The following is a 23,285-nucleotide window of genomic DNA, read 5'->3' as shown; positions in this document are numbered from 1 at the left end:
AACCGGCAATACTATCGTTTCTTGTAATAATTAAATAATTATGATTCTCGTCTAGCGAATTTTATACAAAATTATTCCAATTCAATATTATATACATATATTAATGAGCTTTCTAGAGCTTTTTAAGTTACAAAAAATATTACATATATAATTTGTATCATAATGAAAAATGCAGGATAACACGATAACATTTCGCTTGTAAATTCTCTTTTGATTTTCTGCAGACAGACTGCAGGACAACGGAAAATAAATTACGAACGAGAACAATATAAATTCATAACTTAATTTAATATAAAGTTTCTGCAATCTGCATCTGGTAAAATATGATATTTAAAAGTGAAATACATTATAGCAGTAATTATAGTTATTAATAGTTGGAGAAAAGGTCACATGCTTTATATATATATATCAAAAATTAACGGGACACATGAAGTATCAAAATATAAGATATATAATTAATTAGATATAAATATGTGAAAGAGATATCATATACTCACACGGGTGAAATAATTATGACGAGTTCTCCTCGTCGATCTCTTTTCCTCGTCTTAATTATCCGACTTATAAGCCGCGAGCGATACCGCCGACTAATGATGGATCGCATGACCCGCGAGATCTATCGATCACGCGAGAGGGAAAATAACAATTCGACCCATCTCGCGCGATATTCGACTCACGCGGCGCGTGTCGTGCGTGATCGAATGTATGCGGCGTGACAAGCATAAGGCTGAGAGATTTTTCATGGATTTCCCTAAGGTTTTCTCATGCTTAAGACGTTCCAACATTGCCATGCTCGGGTAAAGAGTCACCGAGAGAAAAGGAGACTAGAACATTTTGGTTCTCTCGCGATCAACCGCGCGCCGTGAAAGACGTAAAAAGGACAAGATATCTTTAATACGGATATATATATATATATATATATGTACATGTATGTATAATATATACAATATCGGTTCGCACACATGCTTAGTTAAACCAATGCCCAATTACCATATTCTCATCCTAGGCCTCAACGGTGGCCTTCTGGTTAAGCATAAGAAAAATACGATGCTTTACTAGTGATTGACATGTTAATGGCGAATGGGTGCACGAAGTACATTCCATGATTACTCGCTTGAGAGAGAGAGAGAGAGAGAGCGTACGTTTCCCTTCAATAATCCGTCTCGCATTTGGAATTTCATGGTAAAAAAATGCGACGAGTAAATTTAACGTCTCTTACAGAATCACATTAATGTATGGCAGAGAAAATATATTTCTTGTTGAATAAAATATTTTATCTCAGTTTGAAATAATTTGAAGATTAATGTTGTCCGAGAGATTATTACGTATTCGCTTAAGCGGGGATGCAAAAACTACAAGCAGCGAGACGAGAAATTAAAGGGCTACGTCCGGAAGAAATTAGGGCTCTTCGATGTCCGCGACACGTTTTTACTCCTTTCATTACAATCGAGAATAATAATACTATGGGAGATAAAACTAGGCGTACTCGAAATCTGTCTGCATACGTGGTGGTTTCCGATATCAAACAACACGGGACTCTCGAGATAAAAGAGGCTTTCGAGCCGATTTTTAATTAAAGAAAAGCCGGTGTAGAAAGCAAATTATCCCGGCAAATTTGCGCTGGATGGCTCTCGAAGAGCGCCCAATTCTTACGGCGAGTTTCGAGTTTCGATGCGAAATGTTCGAGAAAAATAAGTAAATACTCGTGTTCCGCATTCATTTTGCGCTTTTGCTTCCTAATTATCGTTGTGATCATTACGCAATATAACGCTTCAATAACGGTTCAAAGCGATTCAGTCTTCGAGCCTTTTTAACGATCGCAATAAAGGCAAAGGACGACAATGCATTTTAAGATTGAAGTCCATACATCTTTTAAGGGACACACCCGTTTGAACTCTCGAAAAATGAATACATCTTCTAGATTTTTTTTGCAGCGCAACGACTTGATAAAAACTTTTTATTTTTTTACAATATTATTAAGTATTTAAATAAGAATTTTAAGCTTAAACATTTTTTTTTTTTTTTCTTTTAAGTTACGCGAATATTTGCAGATTTATATTTTCATGCACGAAAACTCGGGCTACGTTCGACGGATCGGCTTTTAAATTTTGCATGCGACTTCGTAATAAGATTCAGCATTTGCTAACGAAGCATTTTTTCAAATCCCATTCCCCATTTTTTTTTGTTATAAAGAGAAAAAAAAGGATTTTTTTTTTAAACGAAACTTTTTTTCAACACGCCGCCATTTTCTCATTTTTTAAAATTTTGGAAAAATTTAGCGGGTAACTATTAATGTTTAATAAAAAAAAAAACTTGTATTTTTTTGATTTCAGATATGATAAACGAACGTTTTCATGCACACCGTGCACGAAACATATAAATCTGCAAATATTCGCATAATTAAAAAAAAAAAAAAAAAAAAAAAAAAAAATTTAGCCGAAAGTCTTTATTTAATAATATTGTAAAAAAAATTTTTTTATCATATCGTTGCGCTGCAAAAAAAGATCTAGAAAATGTACTCATTTTTCAAACGAGTATGGCCTTTAAGGTTCACTTTAAAAAGCATCGAGTTCTGAAATGAATTTTGCAAATTACAATTTCTGACGCATTATTATTAATTTCGAATTTCAAGCTTCGTGACTTTTCTCCTTCGAATAAATGAACACTTGGAATCAACGTGAAAATACAAATTAATTCCTCTTCGCAAACACTTCCGCATCGATGGATATACTCGAGCAGTAAAACTGTAAAGCGGATTTCGATATTAGCGCGAGGGGAGAGATTAAGAGCACTAACTTGAATGAGGCGTGGAGCTCCTGGCGAAGAGTGAGCGGCCTGTTCTCCTGGGTCGGCGTGTTCTGCGGCGTGCCGGGTCCGCTTCCGGAACCGCGCTTCTTCAGGACGCTCTTGAGCGGCACGGCGTGGAACTTGGGCTCCTTCGCCGGTATCTCCTCGACACGGGACGTGTCGATCGCTGGATCCGGCTGCGACACCCTGAAGACGTACATATTGTCGTCCTCCTCCTCCACGTCGATGTCTTCCTCATCTATCGAATGGCAGGCCAAATCGTGAGATTTCAAGCGAGTAGAGAGACGTAAACTGTTGTCTCATGCTCGACATTTATACGTGAAAATGAAGAAGGTAGCTTTTTTCGAATTTGCACGCAAAAAGATAAAATGGTTGTTTCATCGTTTATCGAAACTCGAAAGATTCAAGCTTAATGATTTATGCGTAATAAATAGATTTATTATTTCATTATTTATTAATTGAAATAAACAAACACGTGCACGTTGATTTGCACACTTTTTCCGATTTATATAATATAATTAAACGCGACAAGTTATAACGGAGTTGATTTATGGGTGTTCGGTTGACATACATGTATCATCGCAGATGCAAGTATATCGATGCAATACGAAATTGCGATCATCAATTAGCGCGGACGGATAATTAACAATCAAATTAAATTGTAATGAGATAAACAATGTTAATAATTCCATAACAATAAGCGCCTCATTACCGCCTATTATTTTATAATTTGATATATCGCGGTATTGCGTGTCAAGACAATCGAAATGAGAATGAGAGGGGAAAAAATATAGTCGATATTGAAAAAAATATTGATTTATCTTTGAATATTAATAGAGCAGATTCTAATAAACGTCGAAGAAAGATTCTCTTATAATATGATGATAATTGCTCCTCTTATCGCTTGTAATAGTGTATTTTATTATAGACGCTTACCCTCATCCTCGCAGTCTGAGAGCGGAATTTGCCGTTGCCTCGCCAGCAAAGTAGGACTCGGGGAGCTGAACATGGGCGGGGGTGGTATAGGGCCGATTTCGCTTAACGGAATCGGCGGTTCCGGGAGCTCCGACAGCATCAGGGTATTCTGAGGTGGTAACGGGTAACACCTCTCGATAACCTGCTGATTGTCGGCGCCCTGAGGATCCAGCACCCTCTTGTCCACTGAAAACAGAAGGAAAGATGGGAATTAAGATATATACACTTTTTTTTTTTTTTTTTTTTTTAATGAATAGAATATCATATTAAAAGGTGGTTGATATCGAATTTAGTGATAATCGATAAAGGGGTTGATTTTTTTAAATAAAATTTTGAATTTTTTGAGAAATGTTTGTACATGCTCTAACTTTCGCAAATTTTGAAATGTCAGATTAAATCTTTTTACACGAATAGAGTATCATTTTAAAGAATAGTCGATATGGAATTTGGTGAGGATCGTTGAAAGGGTTGAATTTTTTGAAAAATATCCGTACACGCTGTAAACTTTCGCAAACGTTGAGGTATCTTTATGAGAAAGCAAAAAAAATCCGCTTGCTTTAAGCAACTTGAGCTTTGCGAGCGAAATAATATTGATGAGGAAGCAATGTGAAGATTTTTAATTTGCACAATTTTCATCTTGTTTCCAATTAATCTCATTCCGTCACGTTGAATTAATTATTCTCGCTTCCTTCAATATTTCTAAGTTAGATCGTATTACATATTTAGGATTAAGATATTTTTATTATAAACAGAAAAAATGACAGATTATCGTCTCGAACGATTGTGTCCAAGCAAGAATACAAATCGAAATGAAAACGCGCTCCACGCGCTCCTCAGAAGCCCACGCCAGTTGTTTCGAGAGATATGACTCATCGCAATGCAGAAGCAACGATATTTTGGCAAACGGACGAATGCCGTTGCAGTTGAGAGGAGAGACTTGCGAAACACATTACTCGCGGCGAATTTCGCCGAATTTCTTTATTATTAAATTCGATTGCCGTGCGGAATTTTTAATTTGGCGCACGCAGCCTGTTTTTCAGTTATTTTTCTCTTCGAAATTTGAATTTTTCCGCCCCGAGATATAAAAAGACCGGCGTATTTTTCACGAATAACGGCTCGGCCGTTATACTCGTGACCGGTATCGGCTGGAATGTTAAATAACTCGCTGGATGCAGCGCGCTGCTGGCCATTTGATAACGTCGCGCACCTAAATTCTCACGTACAAAAGAACAAAGTTCCAGGCGGTTACCAACGAGATACTTTAGCTACCACGCATTCCCCCAGGAACCGTCCCCGGTCGCGCTTCATCATGAACGCATATTTGAACATAGTAGATTTCAGCTTGAAATTTATAGAGAAAATTTTAAGCCATATATCAAAATGTTATCGTATAAATTAACGTTGTGTACAAAGTATCGGAGTGCCATTAAAATCTCAAACTTATTTGAATAAATATATTTTCTAAACGACGTACGTGGTGTTATTAGCTTGGTACAGCAGGTAACGCTAAGAATAATAAATCTTCTCGATTTTACACAGAACTTTCTTTCGAAAGTTTATTTCTTGGAGAAAAAATTTTATTTTCTCTTTTTTTCTCTGTTTTTTTTTTTTTTTTTTTTTTTTTAAGGAAAATATAAAGAAATTCTCTTTCATTAAAAAATTGCTTAATGAAAATAAATATCGGTTAAACAGCAATTAAAGTATAATATCAATTTTTTCCTGAAATTGTGTGTTGTAGCGCGTATAATTTATTAATTAAATTAAATATTCGATATTACCTAAATCGAAGTTTAATATTTGGCTATCAATTCATACGGTAACAGGAGCGATAAAGTGTAACAATGTTGGAAAATTTTATATTTGTATTTTAATGTACTCTTTACTATAGCTAAAGAATATTTTTATATAAAGAGATAGATACGACTCGCGAATAAATCTCAACGCATTTGCGTTTTATCAATCTCTTAGCCTCTAATAAATGTTATTAAATTGTAAACGTTGCAAGAGATAAATAATACCAAGTCTCGTCAAAGGGACAACTAAATCCAATAATGAAACTTTCCGTGATACACTCGATGATAATTGCATTCATGCGGCATGAATTTGCGAGGACTCATCGCTCTTCGTCCGGCAGGAGTTATAAAAGAATGCTATTATTGCATATCTAAACTGATCCTCAGGTTGGAGAGGAAACTCTTACTCGAAAGCCTCTACAAGTTGCATAACGATAACAAATATAAACCCAACTTTATGCCGGTTGATCTACTCGCGAACCTTTTTACAAATACAAATACAAGAAAAAAGTTTTTCGAATAATTATGATTTAAATAAACTCGCAGAATACGTAAGGCAAGAATATAAAATATGATTTCAGTAAATGTGAATGCCAGGTTAAGTACTCTTATCAGGTATATAAATATGAAACCGGAATTTGCCTATAGCTGGCCCTAGCTGTCAATGTAGTTACCGTCAAACCGCGTCATTGGCGCCATTTTCTTGTTTTGACATCTGATAAAGATTTTCAACTCACAACAATACAAATTTCATACAACAGCATAGTTTTTAATATTGTCGTTGAACATGTCGAATTTTGTGCCTGGAAACTACGATTCGCGGACAGCGTTGATTTTCTGTTACCATTTGAAGAAAACTGCTGCAGAATCGCATCGAATGCTTGTCGAAGCTTACGGTGAGCATGCTCTTGGTAAATCACAGTGCTTTGAGTGGTTTAAAAAATTCAAAAGTGGCGATTTTGACGTGAGAAACGAAGAACGTGGAAGACCACCGAAAAAGTTTGAAGACAGCGAATTGCAAATATTGTTGGATGAGGATGACAACAAATGATCGATTTGAATCAAGCTTTGCGTGAAAAACGACCAGAATATCAAAAAAGGCAACGCAAAGTGATTTTGCTTCGTGATAATGCACCATCACACACAGCAAAACCGGTCAAGGAAACGATTGAGGCGTTTAGTTGGGAAATACTTTCGCATGCGGCTTACTCACCAGACTTGGCTCCATCCGATTACTACTTATTTGCATCGATGGGACACGCACTGGGACATTCACTTCTTACGAAAATGTACGAAAATGGCTCGATGACTGGTTTGCCTCAAAGGAGCAACAGTTTTTTTGGCGTGGCATCCACAAATTGTCAGGGAGATGGGAAAAATGTATAGCTAGCAATTGGCAATACTTGGAATAAAATATTTTTTATCATTTTCATACAATAAACGTGTATTTTCTATACAAAAATTCCGATTTCATATTTATATACCTAAGTATAAACAAAGCTGTTAATTGTTTCACCAGAGTGTAATAATAGTGAAATGAAAAAAGACTTTGTAGAAAACATATATTATTAGCTTATGGGGAAAATGTCTTGGGCCGTTTAAGCGACAAAATTATTCTCGCTATCCTTCTTCCTTCCCACCCTTCAAATCTACCGATACTTGAGCCAATCCCATTATTTCACCCTTCGTTGTAAAATCGATACGTTCGCGTGACGTACGCCTCCGCCGATATCATCCATTTCGTCGAACTTTTCTCTGAGCGACGACGACGACGACGACGACGACGACGACGACGACGACGACGACGACGACGACGACGGTCGATCGATACGCGAGAATAACGGACGCACACGCGGGTGTACTCACTGTCGAATAAGATCAGCCTCCTGGCTACCACCCTAGCGTCGAGAGTGTTCGGCCTGTTCGGCTTTTGCTGGTTCCCGGAATCCGGGACTGGGCCCGAGACCGGCGCCCCTGGGCCGGTCGGGCCCAGATTTGCGGCCGACGAATCGCCGCCGCCGCCGCCGCCGCTCGGCGATATCGCGCCATTCGCATTCTGTTCAGTCTTTTCCTTCCTCGGCTCTGCAACAGAAAAAAAAATTCGACACCGGTCAGAACCCCGTGGCGAGAGAAGTGTGCGTCGCAGATAGACGTTCCGATTTCTCGCTCCCCTCCCGTGAATTTTATCGAAATTTTTTTCGAACGCGGACGATGCGCTCGCTCAGAGAAAAGTTCGACCTCGCAGATTCGCGTGCAAATAAATACGAATAATCACGCTCTCGTTTGATGATTTTTCCGCGAAACACTGCGGGTGGCTTCTGCGATGTTTTTCCGATCGATTTATCTGCCGTGGTGATTTATCGGCTTTTTTCGCTTTCTCGCTGAATCGCAGTTGCAATACTTTCTTTCGAATTATTTTTCGATCGATGTTGTAGATGCAGCTAAAAAACAAGTGTGTGTAATTGCTCGCGTATAATCTTAAATAATATTTAAATAAGTTTGTCACATATCCCATAAGTAAAAAAATTAAGAGTTACAGTAAAATTAAATTATTCTTTATATATTCTAATAAATATATAAAACCGTTACAAGTTTTTATTATTGATATCAAATAATGATTTATAAATCTGTTATATCAATCTCAGAATTATTTCTTCATTAGAATATGCATATAATTACGAGAAAAGAATCGGGTCACGGTAAAATCTGTTGAGCGCATTCGAGCACAGGGTATCTTCAAATTACGTTTGTTTCCTCATCCAGAAATGGTCGTTTCACTGATTGGTTGTCGTCAAAAATCCGTCTACCATTGCGAAAGTTCGACATACACGCCACGACGCCGAAGTGACATCCGTCACAAAAAGGACACCACGTCGATTTCCAAGCCGGGCTCGGACGCGACGCGTTAGCGGAACAAAAAGCTCCTCGCGTCCGTTATCGACTGTCGACCGCACAAGCGGGGTTTTACGTTATTGCGTTCGTTCGTTTCGCGGATTTCGAGAACTTGACACATTTCCGATTCGACAGTGGCAGGATTAAAGGCAGGGTGCAAGTTTCTCAAAAATTCGCTTTCTACCGGCAATACATATCGATAAATCAATCGGCATCGCTACGAGAGAAACCCATTTCAATCCAATTCCGTCATGGATCAAACGATACTCGGGTATTTCTATGTTAACGGTATACCATTTTTTTTTCACCCGTTATTATTTTTTTTTTTTTATGTACAGAGTGAGTCATTAAAAATTGCCTTCTAAAATATCTATATAAAATGATTTTAGACAAAAAAGTTTAAGACAAAAGTTAAATTACTTTCAAAACAATAATGAAGTATTTTTTAAGTTATTTTAAATCTTATTCTGACATATTTTGGCATAAAATATAAAATATCTCGTAAAATATTTAATTTTCGATAATCTTACCATAATATTTTTAAGTATAGAATAATGAGATAAATAATTGTTTAAAAAAAAAAAAAAAATAAATAATTACATACTTTTTCTTAAAAACAATTTTTTTTTTATACCAATTGATGTGTCCTTTTTATTGAGTTGGTAAATATTTAAAAATAATATATTATCGGTTAAAAATATATCGTGAAACTCTATTTCAAATTAAGAAATTAATAAGTTAAGAATAAAAATAAAATAAGACTATCTCAAATATATAATCGAATCAATAAAGTTAAAGATAGCGCGCGCAATAAAGGGCGGAAAGATACAATCGATTCGCAGAAATTACGTTTTTAGAAATCTGTCTTCTACGCTAATGGAATTCAGGATCAAACGTATCGATGCGTTTGCAATTGAAGGCAAGTCAATCGCCCTCGCTTCATACAGAGTTAAGTAGCGCGATCGATATTCCTGCAAAAATACGCGCATCTTCTCTATATTTAGCGGCTCTTTTACATCAGAAAGGTTCGACGTAAATAACTGGATGTCGGAAGCGCGCGGCGATGAATTACTCTATACGTAACCCGATAAATATTAAGGCGCGGGCGTATGTCATGAATATTGTATATAAAAAAAAGGAGGAGGATCCAAAGAATCGCCGAAGAATACAAGAGAAATAGCCGATCTCCGTTTATGAAAGAATACGCTCTCTGCGCCTGCTCGCACGCGCGCGATAAAAATCGATTCTGCCATTTGAGGGATTTTACACGTCCCGGAAGCTTCGTCGACATGATTTTGGAAAGACGCCAATGGAATTCCGAAGGCACGACAAGTAGGCGTCAGTTCTTTCGACACGCTGCTAATAATGTCAACAACATATAGAGCACCATAAAAGCAAATGTAGTTCGATAGTTTTAGTCTAGAACTGTCAAACTAATTTTTATTCTTTAATATTCCCAGAAGCATCGGTATAATCATTATCTGTATATTATTATTATTATTATATTTGTTGAAAAAAAAAAAATCAATATTTTAAATTATGTATCGTATCAATTTCTCGAATCGCGATAAAGGTCTTTGTCAAAAAATTCGCCGTTATCAGTCTTTGACTTTTGACAGCTGCCGCGCTCCTGGAATTATCACATGCTAACGATTGGTAATTTTTGTGAATTATAATTTTAACTATATAAATTCTTTCGGATAGCGTGATGTGTCGAACAATAAGTTTCTATTAACGGCGGACGCATGTTGATATCGCGGTTTAGATCGCCGGGCTACGATTAATAGGCGCAACAAATTTCGCGCGTGACTGCTTGTACTTACTTCGCCAATTAAGATGAACGATACGACCCATGAGTGATTAGTGTGTCGCCGCAGCTCTTTAGACTCGTGCAATTTCGAAGGTCGACTTTAGCAGCCGCAATAAATTTCGCAACTAGTCCCCGACTAGTGTCTAATCGTCTCTGCCGTATAAGTCAAAACGAACGACATACACGATCCGTCAGTGACCGATGTACCTTCGTTCGCCGCAAAGTTAAACTCGAGCTCTCCTCCTCCAACGCGTCTCGAAGCTTACGCGAGACTGTTCAGGAATTAGAAACTCATGGATTCGTGAACGCGGACGAAAATAGATCAATGACTCCGTCGAAAGGCCTGCCTTACTCGATGACATACGATGCGACGATCTTCCACCTACTATTATTATTGTAGGCTACTTCGGCGTCTGATATATAGCCTTGTATCTTCGAACGATCAATGTTTTACGCGCGCTATTATTATTATTATCATTTATGTTGAAATAGTCGAACACGAATTTCAAGTTATAATTTACAATCGCGAGAAATCGCATGGCAAATATCGAGTAAATAAGAGTAAAAACAGAGAAATACAGAGTTCTCAGGCAGAACTTGTCAAGTGCGCCTACGACATGCCAACGTCCAAGTTCAGTTGCGTTACACGTCCTGATGCACGCACACACCCAATCGTCGCACATTGATCCTCGTGAACGTGTGCCAAGTGCACGCGCTATCGCTCTCACTGGCACACACACGAACGCATATCGGCTGATGCATCTGGAACTTGGACACAACGAACGTATCTATGAATAGAATCATGCCGCTCGCCCTTGGCAATATTTCCGTTATGTGGCGTTACGCGTAAGGAATTTCGGTTACGACGAAAACCCCCACGCGAAAACAACCGCACGAGGGTGAAAAAAAAATCGGAGCACGCGCGTATGACTGATGCGATTTTTGCATCACGCTACTCAACTTCCGGCGCGCATCAAGCGCACGGGAATTTAAATTGACTGTGAACGCGAAAATGTTTTCCCATCAAAGTTAGCTAGAAATTCTATTCTAGCCAAATGACAGCGTTACTTTTATATTTTCCTGAATAACAATCAAAATATTGGATGATTGCATAAGTTCGTGCCCGATTTTCATAGATGGCATTAAGTTGCTGCATGGCGGAGTTCTATTGTTTTCGTGTGGTAATTGTTGCTTATACCGAATAGATGACGTTTGTCTTATGTCAATTTAGCGTCAGACATTGTTCAGATAAGTCCATTTGTGCATAAGAGAAATCATTAAAAATGGAGAACGAAAGGTGCATTTGCGGCATGTAATGCTATATGAATTTCGGAAAGGCGTGAGAGTGTTGGGATTGCACAAAAAAATATTCAAAGCGTTTATTTGGACCGCGCTCCTGCTCTCCGAACAGTCAAAAAGTGGTTTGGCAGATTTCGAAATGGTGATTTCAACATGGAGGATCAACCCCGCTCTGGACGGCCTTCTGGCATCGATGATGACATTGTGCATGCCTTAGTGGAAAGAAACCCAAGGATTACAACCGAGGATATTGCTGAGAGGCTGAACATCGATAATTCAACCGCTTTTCGTCATTTAAAAAAGCTTGGATACATTTCCAAGCTTGATACGTGGGTGCCGCATCTTCTGACTGAAAGGAATAAGCTGCAGAAAAACTGCAGGAGTTGCAATGGGAAATTCTGCAGTACCCGCCATATTCTCCAGATATTGCGCCTTCAGATTTTTATCTGTTCCGGTCTTTGCAGAATAGTTTAGTTTAAATGGCAAGAATCTCAATTCCGAGGAAGCTGTCGGAAACCACCTTACAAACTTTTTTCAAGAAAAACCAAGTTCTTTCTTCAAAAATGAAATCGATAAGCTTATAGATGGTTGGAAAACCATTGTAGAAAAGAATGGAGACTATATAATTGATTAATAAAAGTGTTATCTCTAAAATATTGTATAATCTATTGAAGTTTATATTTAAATCGGGCACGAACTTATGCAATCACCCAATACCTTCTAGTTTTAAAGCAGATCTTTCGAGAGATTAATTGGAGATGTGTGTGATATATATAGTGTGTGGAAAAAAAAAGAAACGATGTTTGCTTAATTAGTATGATGTAATTTCTGAGAGCACAGATTGTTACGTTTATTTTAGAGAGAGAGAGAGAGAGAGCGCATGGTCAAATATATATTTTCATAAATTCGCAACGTTTAGCTAATCGCCTAAAGCAATGGCATTGTTTATAGAGCGTGAACCAGCGTGTGCCAGCGAGCTCTTCGACCGTGACATATATAGGTTTATAGCGCGATTGAAACAAATAGCAGACTTTTGTCGCAACCAAGGTTTTTTTTTTTTTTATTCGAAGAATACTGCTCGTTTTCTTCGAAAACATATCTTTCGGCTTTGCTTCGGTCGCGACGATCAGAATTTATTCCACACGAAGTATTTCGAGAAATTATATTTTTTAGATACGTCACACATTATCACGTACTCAATCCATGCAAGGCATTATTATTTATTTCTAAATACAATATTGCGATATTTCACACGGGATTATACGTCCTTCGAAACGGCCTCTGTATCACGCCTTTGGCATTGCACTTAAAATGTCGCAATATGAGAAACGCATAAACTTTGTTGCGCGATCTTTGCGTATCGCGAGAGCTTCTTTGTCACTGCTGATTCTGTGCCGTGTTCTTTGCCGGGACCGTATTCGGTTAACGAACGAGAAATAAATTATACCGCAAACCAGCGACGAGCTACATAATGAAGAGATTCGTTTCGCGCGCGTGTGCTACCGCGAATGAGAAATTACAAACGGGTATGTTCTCATTTTCCTCGTTCGTGTCAGAATCACGCGGCGCGAAGCAAAGTAGAATATAGAAGAGCTCTATGTTAATTGTTGAACCTTTGTGATATCAAGATTGTACGTTCTACCCGATAGAATCTCTCCCAAAAGATCTTTATCAGTGATCTTTCGTTAGAGCTTTTTTTTGTTTTTTTTTTGTTTTTGGTCTTTTTTCTTCAAATATACATCACGATAAAAATATTTCGTTACACATACGAAGAATTACACACGATATATCTTTCTCAGTATTTAATTTGCTAGATAATGAGAATATAAAAAAAAAAAAAAAAAATAGAATATAAAAATGCTATTCGATAGTAAGATTGTTCGTGCCGAGACGAAGTGACGTCTCGAGAATGCGAGCGATATATCTGTGACGTTGTCGCAGCGACGACATATCAACGTGACGTATCCGTGACGTCAACGGACGGATACTGATATTTTTGTTGCAGCTGAGGATGTCAACAATACGGCGCCAGTGGCTGGAAATATTTGCGTAATCACGCATCTCGTAAATCCGTTCAGTGTGCGCTTTACGATGTGGAGCGCTTTAAGAATCGCAAGCTTGATAGATAGGTGAAGCTATTTATACGAGGCGCGTCGGGCAAGAAGAAGACCACCTTTTTTTCTCACGATCCTTTTATAGCGCAAAGTCGCTCACACGCTTTAAAAAGCTCGGTCGTCTCCGATACGAACGGCCAATTAGTCATGGAGCACACGTGCGCGTTTCGCACACCTAGTTTAAAATGAACTTTTACTAAATAACTATGAAACTCTCAAAGCTAATACCGGCAAATTCCATTTCACGGAAATGTTTTGCTTCCTTCCTACACCAAAACTATATATATAGGGTGTCCCCAATTTAAATGGCAAAACTTGTAGAGGATCGAAAAACTAAGACAAAAAGTCCTTTAGAGGTTTGCTCGTTTTTGCTTCATTTTAAAGAAAATCGCAAAAATTCAATCTCTCATTGTCAGTTGCTCTCTTGAGTTGATTGGCACCGAACAAACTTTCTGCTTCAAGGTTCCTTACATATGTAAACACTTGATGTTATCCTTTACGGTGCCAATCAATTCAAGAGAGCGATTAAGAGACCGAATCATAGATGCGATGCACCAAATATCACTTGAACAATGTCTAGCTGCAATTAACGAGGTCAGTGCTAGATGTAATGTTTCCATTGATGCAAGAAGGCAACGTTTTGAACAATATCTGCATTAAATAGATGATAACATAAATAAAATGTAAATAAATAAGTAAAAAAATGAAAACTTGTTTTGTTTCTTTTTTTGTGATTCTCTCCAAAATGGAGCAAAAAGGAGCAAACCTCTAAAGGACTTTCTGTCTTAGCTTTTCGATCCCCTACGCGCTCCTCAAGTTTTGCTATTTAAATTGGGGACACCCTGTATAATCGAAGAAATAGAATACCGCGATATCGATGAGATACACGATAAGAGAAATTAACAGAAAGCATAAAACGAAGAAATGTATGTGTATAAGAACAATATTCGTTCGCCAATTTTTGTTCGCTACTTTATCCTTTGTTTCCTCCATAATTGAGCGTAGCGATGCGAATTCTTAAGAGATGTTATAGGTTCTCTATTGAAAGACGACGATATTGAGTACGCGAGAGAGCGGGACTGTTATTCGCCGTGAGCTTTATCCGAACCGTAAGTAGTAAACTGCAGATTCGAGTCGACAACGTGTGTAATAACCGGTTGGTGTTATCTGTAGGGAGGAAGGAAGCATTGTTTACGAAGGCTCGAGTTTGAAGAGCCACTTGAACCGTTTCCATTCGACCTCTTCCTCCTCTTCCTCCACCGTCTCTCTCGCAGCTCTAACTCCCACGATCTTCGAGACACAGCAGTCTGGAATTTCGGTTACATTTACAGAGAAAGCTTTACCGGGAAAAGAAGACCGGAAGTTTCTTCAATCGCCTTCCGCGACCGGCCAGCTGCTCCAAACTATTCCTAGACTACCGGCAGTCCAATTAGTCGCAAGGTTTTCGCACATAATCGCTGGTTATCGATTAGCATATCCGCGCTAATCAAATCTTTCGTTTGAATTATTATAATGTAAAATAATTTTTCATTTCTTTGCGTGTTGTATAAATATTTTAATATATTTTCTGCGCGAGATTTCGAAATCATTGACATAATCTTAAGCGAAATAGAGACGCAGATTATTTTTCATTTTTACGATGGAATTAAAAATTTCTCAGAACGGCGCAATTAATCCGCGGATAAGTGCGGCGAAATTTTACGAGAAACGACAAGGACTCCGGAATACATTTGAATATCCGGAGGGACGCTCATTAAAACATAACGATATGCAGGAACATGAGGGATCTCTTTTTCAAGAGATCCCTCGAACGTTTATTCAGCAAACTCAAATATCGCCCATATGTACGAAAGTTGGACGACCTAATCGATTAAAGATGTATTGGAGATACAATCCTAGACAAAAGTACCCGAATTTTTAAATTTTTGAACATCTACGTCCTATATACAGGGTGTCCCCAATTTAAATGGCAAAACTTGAGGAGCGCGTAGGGGACCGAAAAGCTAAGACAGAAAGTTCTTTAGAGGTTTGCTCGTTTTTGCTCCATTTTGGAGAGAATCACAAAAAAAGAAACAAAACAAGTTTTCATTTTTTTACTTATTTATTTACATTTTATTTATGTTATCATCTATTTAATGCAGATATTGTTCAAAACGTTGCCCTCTTGCATCAATGCAAGCATTACATCTAGCACTGACCTCGTTAATTGCAGCTAGACATTGTTCAAGTGATATTTGGTGCATCGCATCTATGATTCGGTCTCTTAATCGCTCTCTTGAATTGATTGGCACCGTAAAGGATAACATCAAGTGTTTACATATGTAAGGAACCTTGAAGCAGAAAGTTTGTTCGGTGCCAATCAACTCAAGAGAGCAACTGACAATAAGAGATTGAATTTTTGCGATTTTCTCTAAAATGGAGCAAAAACGAGCAAACCTCCAAAGAACTTCTTGTCTTAGTTTCTCGATCCTCTACACGCTCTTCAAGTTTTGCCATTTAAATTGAGGACACTCTGTATAATAAAAGTAAATATTAATGACACAAATGATATGATAATTACATATTTACTTGTAGAAAGATATTCTTTTACACTTTCCCAATATTATTTTAGCTCTATTTATGAATTTTCTTATTTATATGATAAAACTTTTGAGAATGAAAATGCTCTGAATCTAACTTTATAAAATAAAAGAGTTGCATAAAGTGAGATTAGCGACTACGTTGTATTGCTGACATGTCGCGTTGGAAAATATTACAACTTATCGTTGGAAAAATAAAATTGTTACTAAACGTATGTATGAAAAAAAACTTCCACAACAAAAATGTAAAAAAAAAATAAAAAACAATTGTAGCTATAGCAGAAGAATAAAAAACTGATGAGCCTATTATTTTATACAAAAAAAAACAAAAAACAAAAAAAAACCTGGAAATTAAAATCCTAATAACTTATTAACGATTTAGTGACTTAATGTAAACTTTTTTTTAGCACATTGGAAAGACGTAAAGAACAACCTTACCAATTTTCATCAATATTGTACTATTTGAAGATACATAGCTTCGATACATCCTTAAACCGCGGCTGCGATTTCGTTTAATCCGAGGTAGATACGATCGAGCTCGACCGCAGCTACAATTTAAATCGTATTAACGAAACAACTCTCTTTAGATGGATTGTAAAGTACATTTAATCGCGGTATTAATGTGTTTAATGTTCGCATTTTTTTTTGTCACGAAGAACCGACACTGCTCAATTATTTTTGACGAGCGGACTCTATTTTTAGTCGTGTCGTGACGAAGGTCGGGTTCGAGTATAAAAAATAAACGTGCGAGATGCACAGACCGTACTGTTTTTGCAACTGTACCACTATCGTGTTCGCGTTCGTGAAAATGAATACGCCAACTCGACGAGATAACGTAATCAAACGAGCGTCTCGTCGCGAGCTATACCATTCGAGGCTACGTCACGTCACTTTTGTGTATGTGAGAAAGAAAAATGATCGTAATATGTGAGTTTCAACTCTTGCATCAATTTGTGTAGATATTTTTGGTATTTGACATTTTATCCCACCGATGATATTTTCTTCTAATTTCTCGATTTCGATCTCGATTCTCTCGAATAACATATTTGTCTTTTATATCGCGATTCACTCATTCACCTTTATATAATATTAATTTTGCGAAACGCAAGGATATTTTCGCGGGAATTCTTGATCACAGCAACGTAAAAGACAGCTCTTTAACGTACGGATGAATCTTCTACTCGTAATTACAGCGATTATACGAAACTACTGGATGGAAAGAGCTCTCTTTAACGAACGGATGCGTTTTCTAGCAGCTGCAAGGTCGACTTGACGTGCAAAGAGAATGTACGCGTAAAAGAGATTTCAACAGGAGTCGCTTTTCATCCCGCTGGGATGATACGCGTGATATACAAAGAATTGCCAGCACTTTCAGACGCGAATAATGCTCCTCATCACGACCGAGCGCGAAAACCGTATCCACGAAAATATTCATCGATTATCATTTTTATCCAGCTCAGTTTCACTGACAGCGCCGTGCTAGGTGAAATTGCAAGGGCAAGTAATCTCAACGGAATTACAGGACGAAAACCCTCGCCGACTCGTCCGTGTTATTCGACCCCGACCGACACGTCTCCGGGTAGTTATCATTCCCGGGATTCCCATCATGAAACACACGTGGAAAGAATATTTTATGAAATGAGATCCGCGTGGATTTAAATCGGCAAATTTCGCCGACTATATTCTTTAATCTATTCAGGATCAACTTTTCCATCGCGGAAACTCGATAGAATGCTAACCAAATTAATATCGGACAACGATACCCATTGTAATTGCTTTCATAAGATATAAAAATTATTTTTACTACCTACGCAAATTCAGAAAATACTTGAAGCGCCACTTTGCACGATTATTATATAGTTTCGGTCGTTACCAGCGCGCTCAAAACATCAAGTTCGTTAGAGAGCTCTCCTCGATAAAGCTAGAATTATCTCGCGGCGTCGCCAAGTGGAAACGCTTTCAGTCAGGCATGTTGTAAAGGCTTGTTTCATAGTTACGTTATATCTTCAGCAAATTTTCAGAAAACGTAGCTAAAGAGCTTACAATCTAAAGAGCTTAAGCGCTTCAAAAGTATAGGAAATATTTCCCATAGTACATTCTCTTAATTTATTTTTCATTTCGAGTTGATCTTTACATATCTTTCACGGATCGCACAAAATCTTACGTGATCCTTGCAATTAAAAATATATCTATTTTTTTATATCTTATTTATATATTATTTCTCTCGCATATAAAATTATTATGTAATTCTCGCCCCATCCAGAACACGCGAGTTGAAATAATCCCAGAGTCGATAAGAGTGAACAGAATTCTTTTCTCACCGACACGAGGGGGGCTTATTTTCAGTCTCGGTCTCTCACGTAAGTCTTATCCTCGGCTCTCGTCATGCCAGCAGGTTAGCACGTCAGTAGAATCTACCCTAAAGGATCTATACCAAAGTTAAACATCGTCTTTTCTCATATCCTCACGCCACCCCTTACGCCCATGCACAAGATGGACGGTTTTCATGGAACGAGCCAAAGACATATAATATTTTGGCGGTCGAGATTATCCGCGTGCGTCACCGCATGAGGTCGTCGACCACATTTTCGCCTCTACCTGGGAACGCTTTTCCGTCTTGCGTCACGAGAAAAGTATGTGACCGCATCGGCGTTCCTCGTGTCAAAGAGCCTCTTGCGTAATAATCAAAATAGTTCCCACGGTAGTGACAATAATTCGTGTGGATACAGTTTAAAAATAATTATGATGCAATGATAACGCGAGATTCATTCCGAGAATTATAAAGAGCTTCTGTCGGACATATTTGTCCAGCTTCTCTATTTATTATGTAATCATCTTTAATTTAGTAGCCGTAAATATCCGTCGCTAAAAAAGGCCGGATATTTCCGAATTCGCTGCTCTAATATTTTATTGATGCTGCGTTAAATTCTGATTTAATGGAGACGTCAATAATTCTGTGTGAGAGAGAATATTACAGTATAAAAGTTTCAAACGATACATCGATGTAGCTTTTAGCGAATGATTACCAAGAAGATTGGATACGAAAATTTGAAATAAAAGTAGCATTTTCCTTTGTTCCGTATAGATGGTATGAAATATGATAGACGGGTACATTTTTTGATAGCAAAAAACGATCGATTTTAATTGCGCACAATTTCGTTTTCCGGATTGACCTGGTTGCGAATTGCCGGAGTACAGCCCCAGCCGTGCATTGATTACAAAAGAAAACGCTATTTATTATGGATGACTCGATAGAGTCGTCCATGTCGTCGATATAGAGTTACATATCCGTCGCAATCACCGCAATTGGAACGTCATTCGTGGGTATGTATCGCGTGTTGCGAGTACGTGTCTCATCGTGTCTCTTTCTCTCTATCGGTCACGAGAGATCGTGATAAAAGCCAGTTACGCGAGAAAGACCGCGTTATTGGTCGACAGTAGTGACAGGCCGCAGGGAAAACTATTTTTGCGGATAGACTATCAGCTGACATGTACAGGAAGGCGGGCTGGAAAGTGAGACGAAGAGAGAGGAAGAAACTTTGCTAGGGCAAATTAAATCGATTCAAAAAGTTAATTGCGTTTCGCATTTTGCGATTCGCACGATAAGCAATTATAAATTTCAAGCCGCTCGTTCTATCGTACGGAATAATAGCTGGATGCGCGAATCGCAGCGTTTATCGTCGCGCTTTTTCTTGTCCGAGCAAGTCCAGTTTCTTATATGCCGTGAAAAGAAATAGAAAACTATGAAACGCTAACGTAAGTAAGCAGAGAAATGTAATAAAGAGAATATAGGAGGATTGACAGATTTCCTCTGATTATGGCTGTTCCCGACATGTTAATTAAATAACATATAAATCATCGCAATTCCTACGCGATTCCATTAGGCAATTTCGAAGTACGTCACGGTCGGCTGAAATAAATTGTAATCAATCATCCGTAATAATTTCGCAATTACACGAATTAGATCAACTACAATTAATCCGTGTTAAATAATTTGAAGACAGCGCGAAGACCTGATAGTCAGTAATTCAAGCGAGACGAACTGAAAGCTAAGATGATTTATTAGTAGGAAACGTTACCGCGCTCTTATTTGAACATTATGTCTCGTCGCATTTTCACCATCGTTCAAAAGTAAACGTCCGATCTACGATTCAGCAGCATCTGTCATCGTTCAAACTTAATTGGTAGCGCACGAGAACGCTAGTCTTGGAATAGCAGCAATTAGAGAACTAAACGCCTCGCTCGGAATAAGACGTGTTCGTTCTGCAGCTGGCAGAACACGAGATGAGATTTAAACAAAGTGTTCTGTATACGAGATGCAAAAAATTCAGCCAAGATCGATGTTCCCTGTCACAGAGATTACGCCACAGGATCCACGAGAATGCGTAAACACATTTACAATGCGACGCGCATAAAATTAAATATGAGAGCTGTTGGACAAACGAGTGCCTCTCGATTTTCGATTGTAAATATACAATAAATATAATAAATATATCCTCTTATCTCTCTTATTAAATCTAAAATACAATCTTCAATTTCTCACGAATCACTAATGATATAAGTCATGAGGACGATTTTATTAAACTCGATCTCATTTCGGCGTATTAGCTTTAAAAGAGCTTTGGAAACGCATAATCATATAGAAAAACAAACTACGCGGGACATTTTCCTTTTTCATCGTCGAACAACATGATACAGCTTTGAGTAGATTTATTTTCGCAACAATAATGAATATGTGCGCGTGTAATACGTCGGTGAAACAGCGCGCGAGCCACATCAGCACCCAGCGGAGATAATCCGCGCGGATAAAACGAACAAAAAAAAAAAAAAAAAAAAAAAAAAATTGCCATTGCGGCATCGACGCCGTCGCGCATTGGGGATGTTAAATTCCGACCAATACTTTTCTCCGCCGACTATTTTCATACCGAGATTTCACAGTTCGCTCTCTGCGTCGAACTTTTTGCGCGTCTCGCATCTGGGGACCCTCCGGACTACAATGCGAGACTCGGCGATCCCCGATATTCAACAAAGTGCGGGTTAATGCCGGCGATGCGGCGTGTGGGTGGCGGGTGCCTTTTTATCGCGTTCCGGCTGGAAACAGCTGCGACGAAGAAAAACGTTTAATGCGATTTGCGGTGTAAAAAAAGAGGAAGAGAGACAGAAAAAAAAGATATATATAAATATGTATATGTATACGCGTAAAATACAATAGTAGAAAGAGAATACATTCGCGCTCCGAGGATTGTGATTTTTATAAATTCGTTGATTATCAATTCTGTCGGATCGTTATATGATTTTAATTCAAATCGAGGAATTCAATTCAGGGTGCGATTGAGTATCTTATAAAGAGCATCTATACTCACACGAGTTACAGCGTGTGTGTGTGTGTGATATTTTCGCGAGTTTCCGGTAACTCCTAGATTCTCCTCGAGAATTTTGGCAGCAGTGTCGTTAAAAAGAGCGAAAAAAGGATGACCTACTCGCCAGTTACTTTTTTCCAATTAAAACTCTGCCAGCCTCCGCTATTAGGAGAGCGCGATAAGGACGATGTCGGTTACGCTATCGTGGCTGCAATCGAGCCAGCAAGATGCGCGAACAATCTCCTTCTCGATGCAAACGTTCACTTTTGCGCGTGTGTACGCAAGAGTATACTTTACATACGCGAAAATTATTTCGAAATCTCATGTCCATCCCGCGCAGGCTTAAGATGATTGACCACTGACGGCTGCGACATTAATTTAGCAGTATAGTCATCATTCCCTGTCCGCCAATGAGACCAATAATTGTCCACAGTTTCAATTTTGTCGAGATTAACTTGGCAATTCTATGAGTCACTTGTTGACGAGTCGAAGAATTATTTCATAATATTACATATATTTCTGTGGATAGCGATTTCATTATGTAATGCTCATAGTTGTGGCATTATTGCAGATTTCAATAAAATATGCAAATATATATATATATATATATTTAAATATATCATATTTCTCTCCTTTTCTATTAATATAATTTATTTTCTATTAAAATTTCTAATAATTTTATTTAATATATGTAACAGCTGCAACTGATATTGGTTCAGAATAATTTACAAAACAATTGTCTACATATAAAATTATTAATAGACATAGATATTAAAATATTAATAAATCAATATAATTATATTATTATAGGAATGAGACAGACGCATTAAAACGCGAGATGGAGAGAAAGTCTGCAGCTATTAATTTGATTATATTAATTCTGGCAGGGACAGCGTCGGGCATTAGAATCTCATCGACAATGTGCATTTTGTGTCGCGCAATTTTCACGTTTTGTGCGCGTTTACCGAGGATACTCGTAAACCACAGGGTGCCATTTGACATTGCGCGAAGTGCAGATGCATGTGAATATGCGCTTATAACATTCGCACAGCATCCACGTACACTAACGCACATAAAACGCCAACGTCAACGATCTGGTTGCGGGCAATAAAATTGCACGGGAGAAGAGTTACGCGAAATTGCGCGTATGAATGACGGGAGATGTTGCACCTCGCATTTGCCGCGAGGTATTACGCAAAAACGGTACGCAAAGGGAGGAAAAAAAAAAAAAAAACGCTGCGCCGCTTTATCAGACGTGTTTGCGAATAACGCGTGGTTAACGAAGTAACCGGGACGATTCGCGACTCGAATTAACTCAAGTGTCGCTCATCTTACATCGTTGTTCGTTGCGTGAATTAAAATATGATCGAAATCATCAAACGCAAAACGTAGCATTAATAAGTTAATTAAAATTTTTTTCCGTGCATAAATACGATCGTATTAAATAGAGATGACCTTAAAAATTAAAAATTTCTTATCAATTTTCACAGATAATTTTTTTTACATATAAATGACTCTTAATACAACAAGAATGGCGTTATCGATTTTTAATCCCGGTCGCCTTTATGATTGCCTGCCCTATAATCCACCGAGCACGCGCATTCAATAGATATCGCGACACCCGGAGGCTTAACGATTGTTATTTCGATTCAAAC

The 23,285-nt window shown here is 38.1% G+C and overlaps 1 protein-coding gene across 10 annotated transcripts in view; it reads right to left on the bottom strand.

Moving 5' to 3' along the window:
* Positions 1 to 23,285, bottom strand: part of LOC138933029 (phosphatase and actin regulator 2) — a 213,657-nt gene that overhangs the window by 10,440 nt on the left and 179,932 nt on the right. For 7 of the 10 annotated variants that reach the window (XM_070295506.1, XM_070295452.1, XM_070295479.1 and 4 more), the window contains 4 exons: positions 7,443 to 7,658; positions 3,745 to 3,969; positions 2,797 to 3,046; positions 991 to 1,023 (listed from right to left, as the gene is read on the bottom strand). In XM_070295506.1, coding sequence (XP_070151607.1) covers positions 991 to 1,023; positions 2,797 to 3,046; positions 3,745 to 3,969; positions 7,443 to 7,658 — 724 coding nt within the window. The remainder of the gene's footprint in view (positions 1 to 990; positions 1,024 to 2,796; positions 3,047 to 3,744; positions 3,970 to 7,442; positions 7,659 to 23,285) is intronic. The other 3 variants (XM_070295497.1, XM_070295487.1, XM_070295515.1) reach the window with 2 other exon arrangements.

Source organism: Polyergus mexicanus, unplaced genomic scaffold (assembly GCF_030449975.1).
Source record: "Polyergus mexicanus isolate NDT 795.1 unplaced genomic scaffold, iyPolMexi1.0 SCAF_1, whole genome shotgun sequence".
In the NCBI taxonomy this organism is placed as follows: domain Eukaryota; kingdom Metazoa; phylum Arthropoda; class Insecta; order Hymenoptera; family Formicidae; genus Polyergus; species Polyergus mexicanus.
This window is presented reverse-complemented; position numbering and strand designations above follow the sequence as displayed.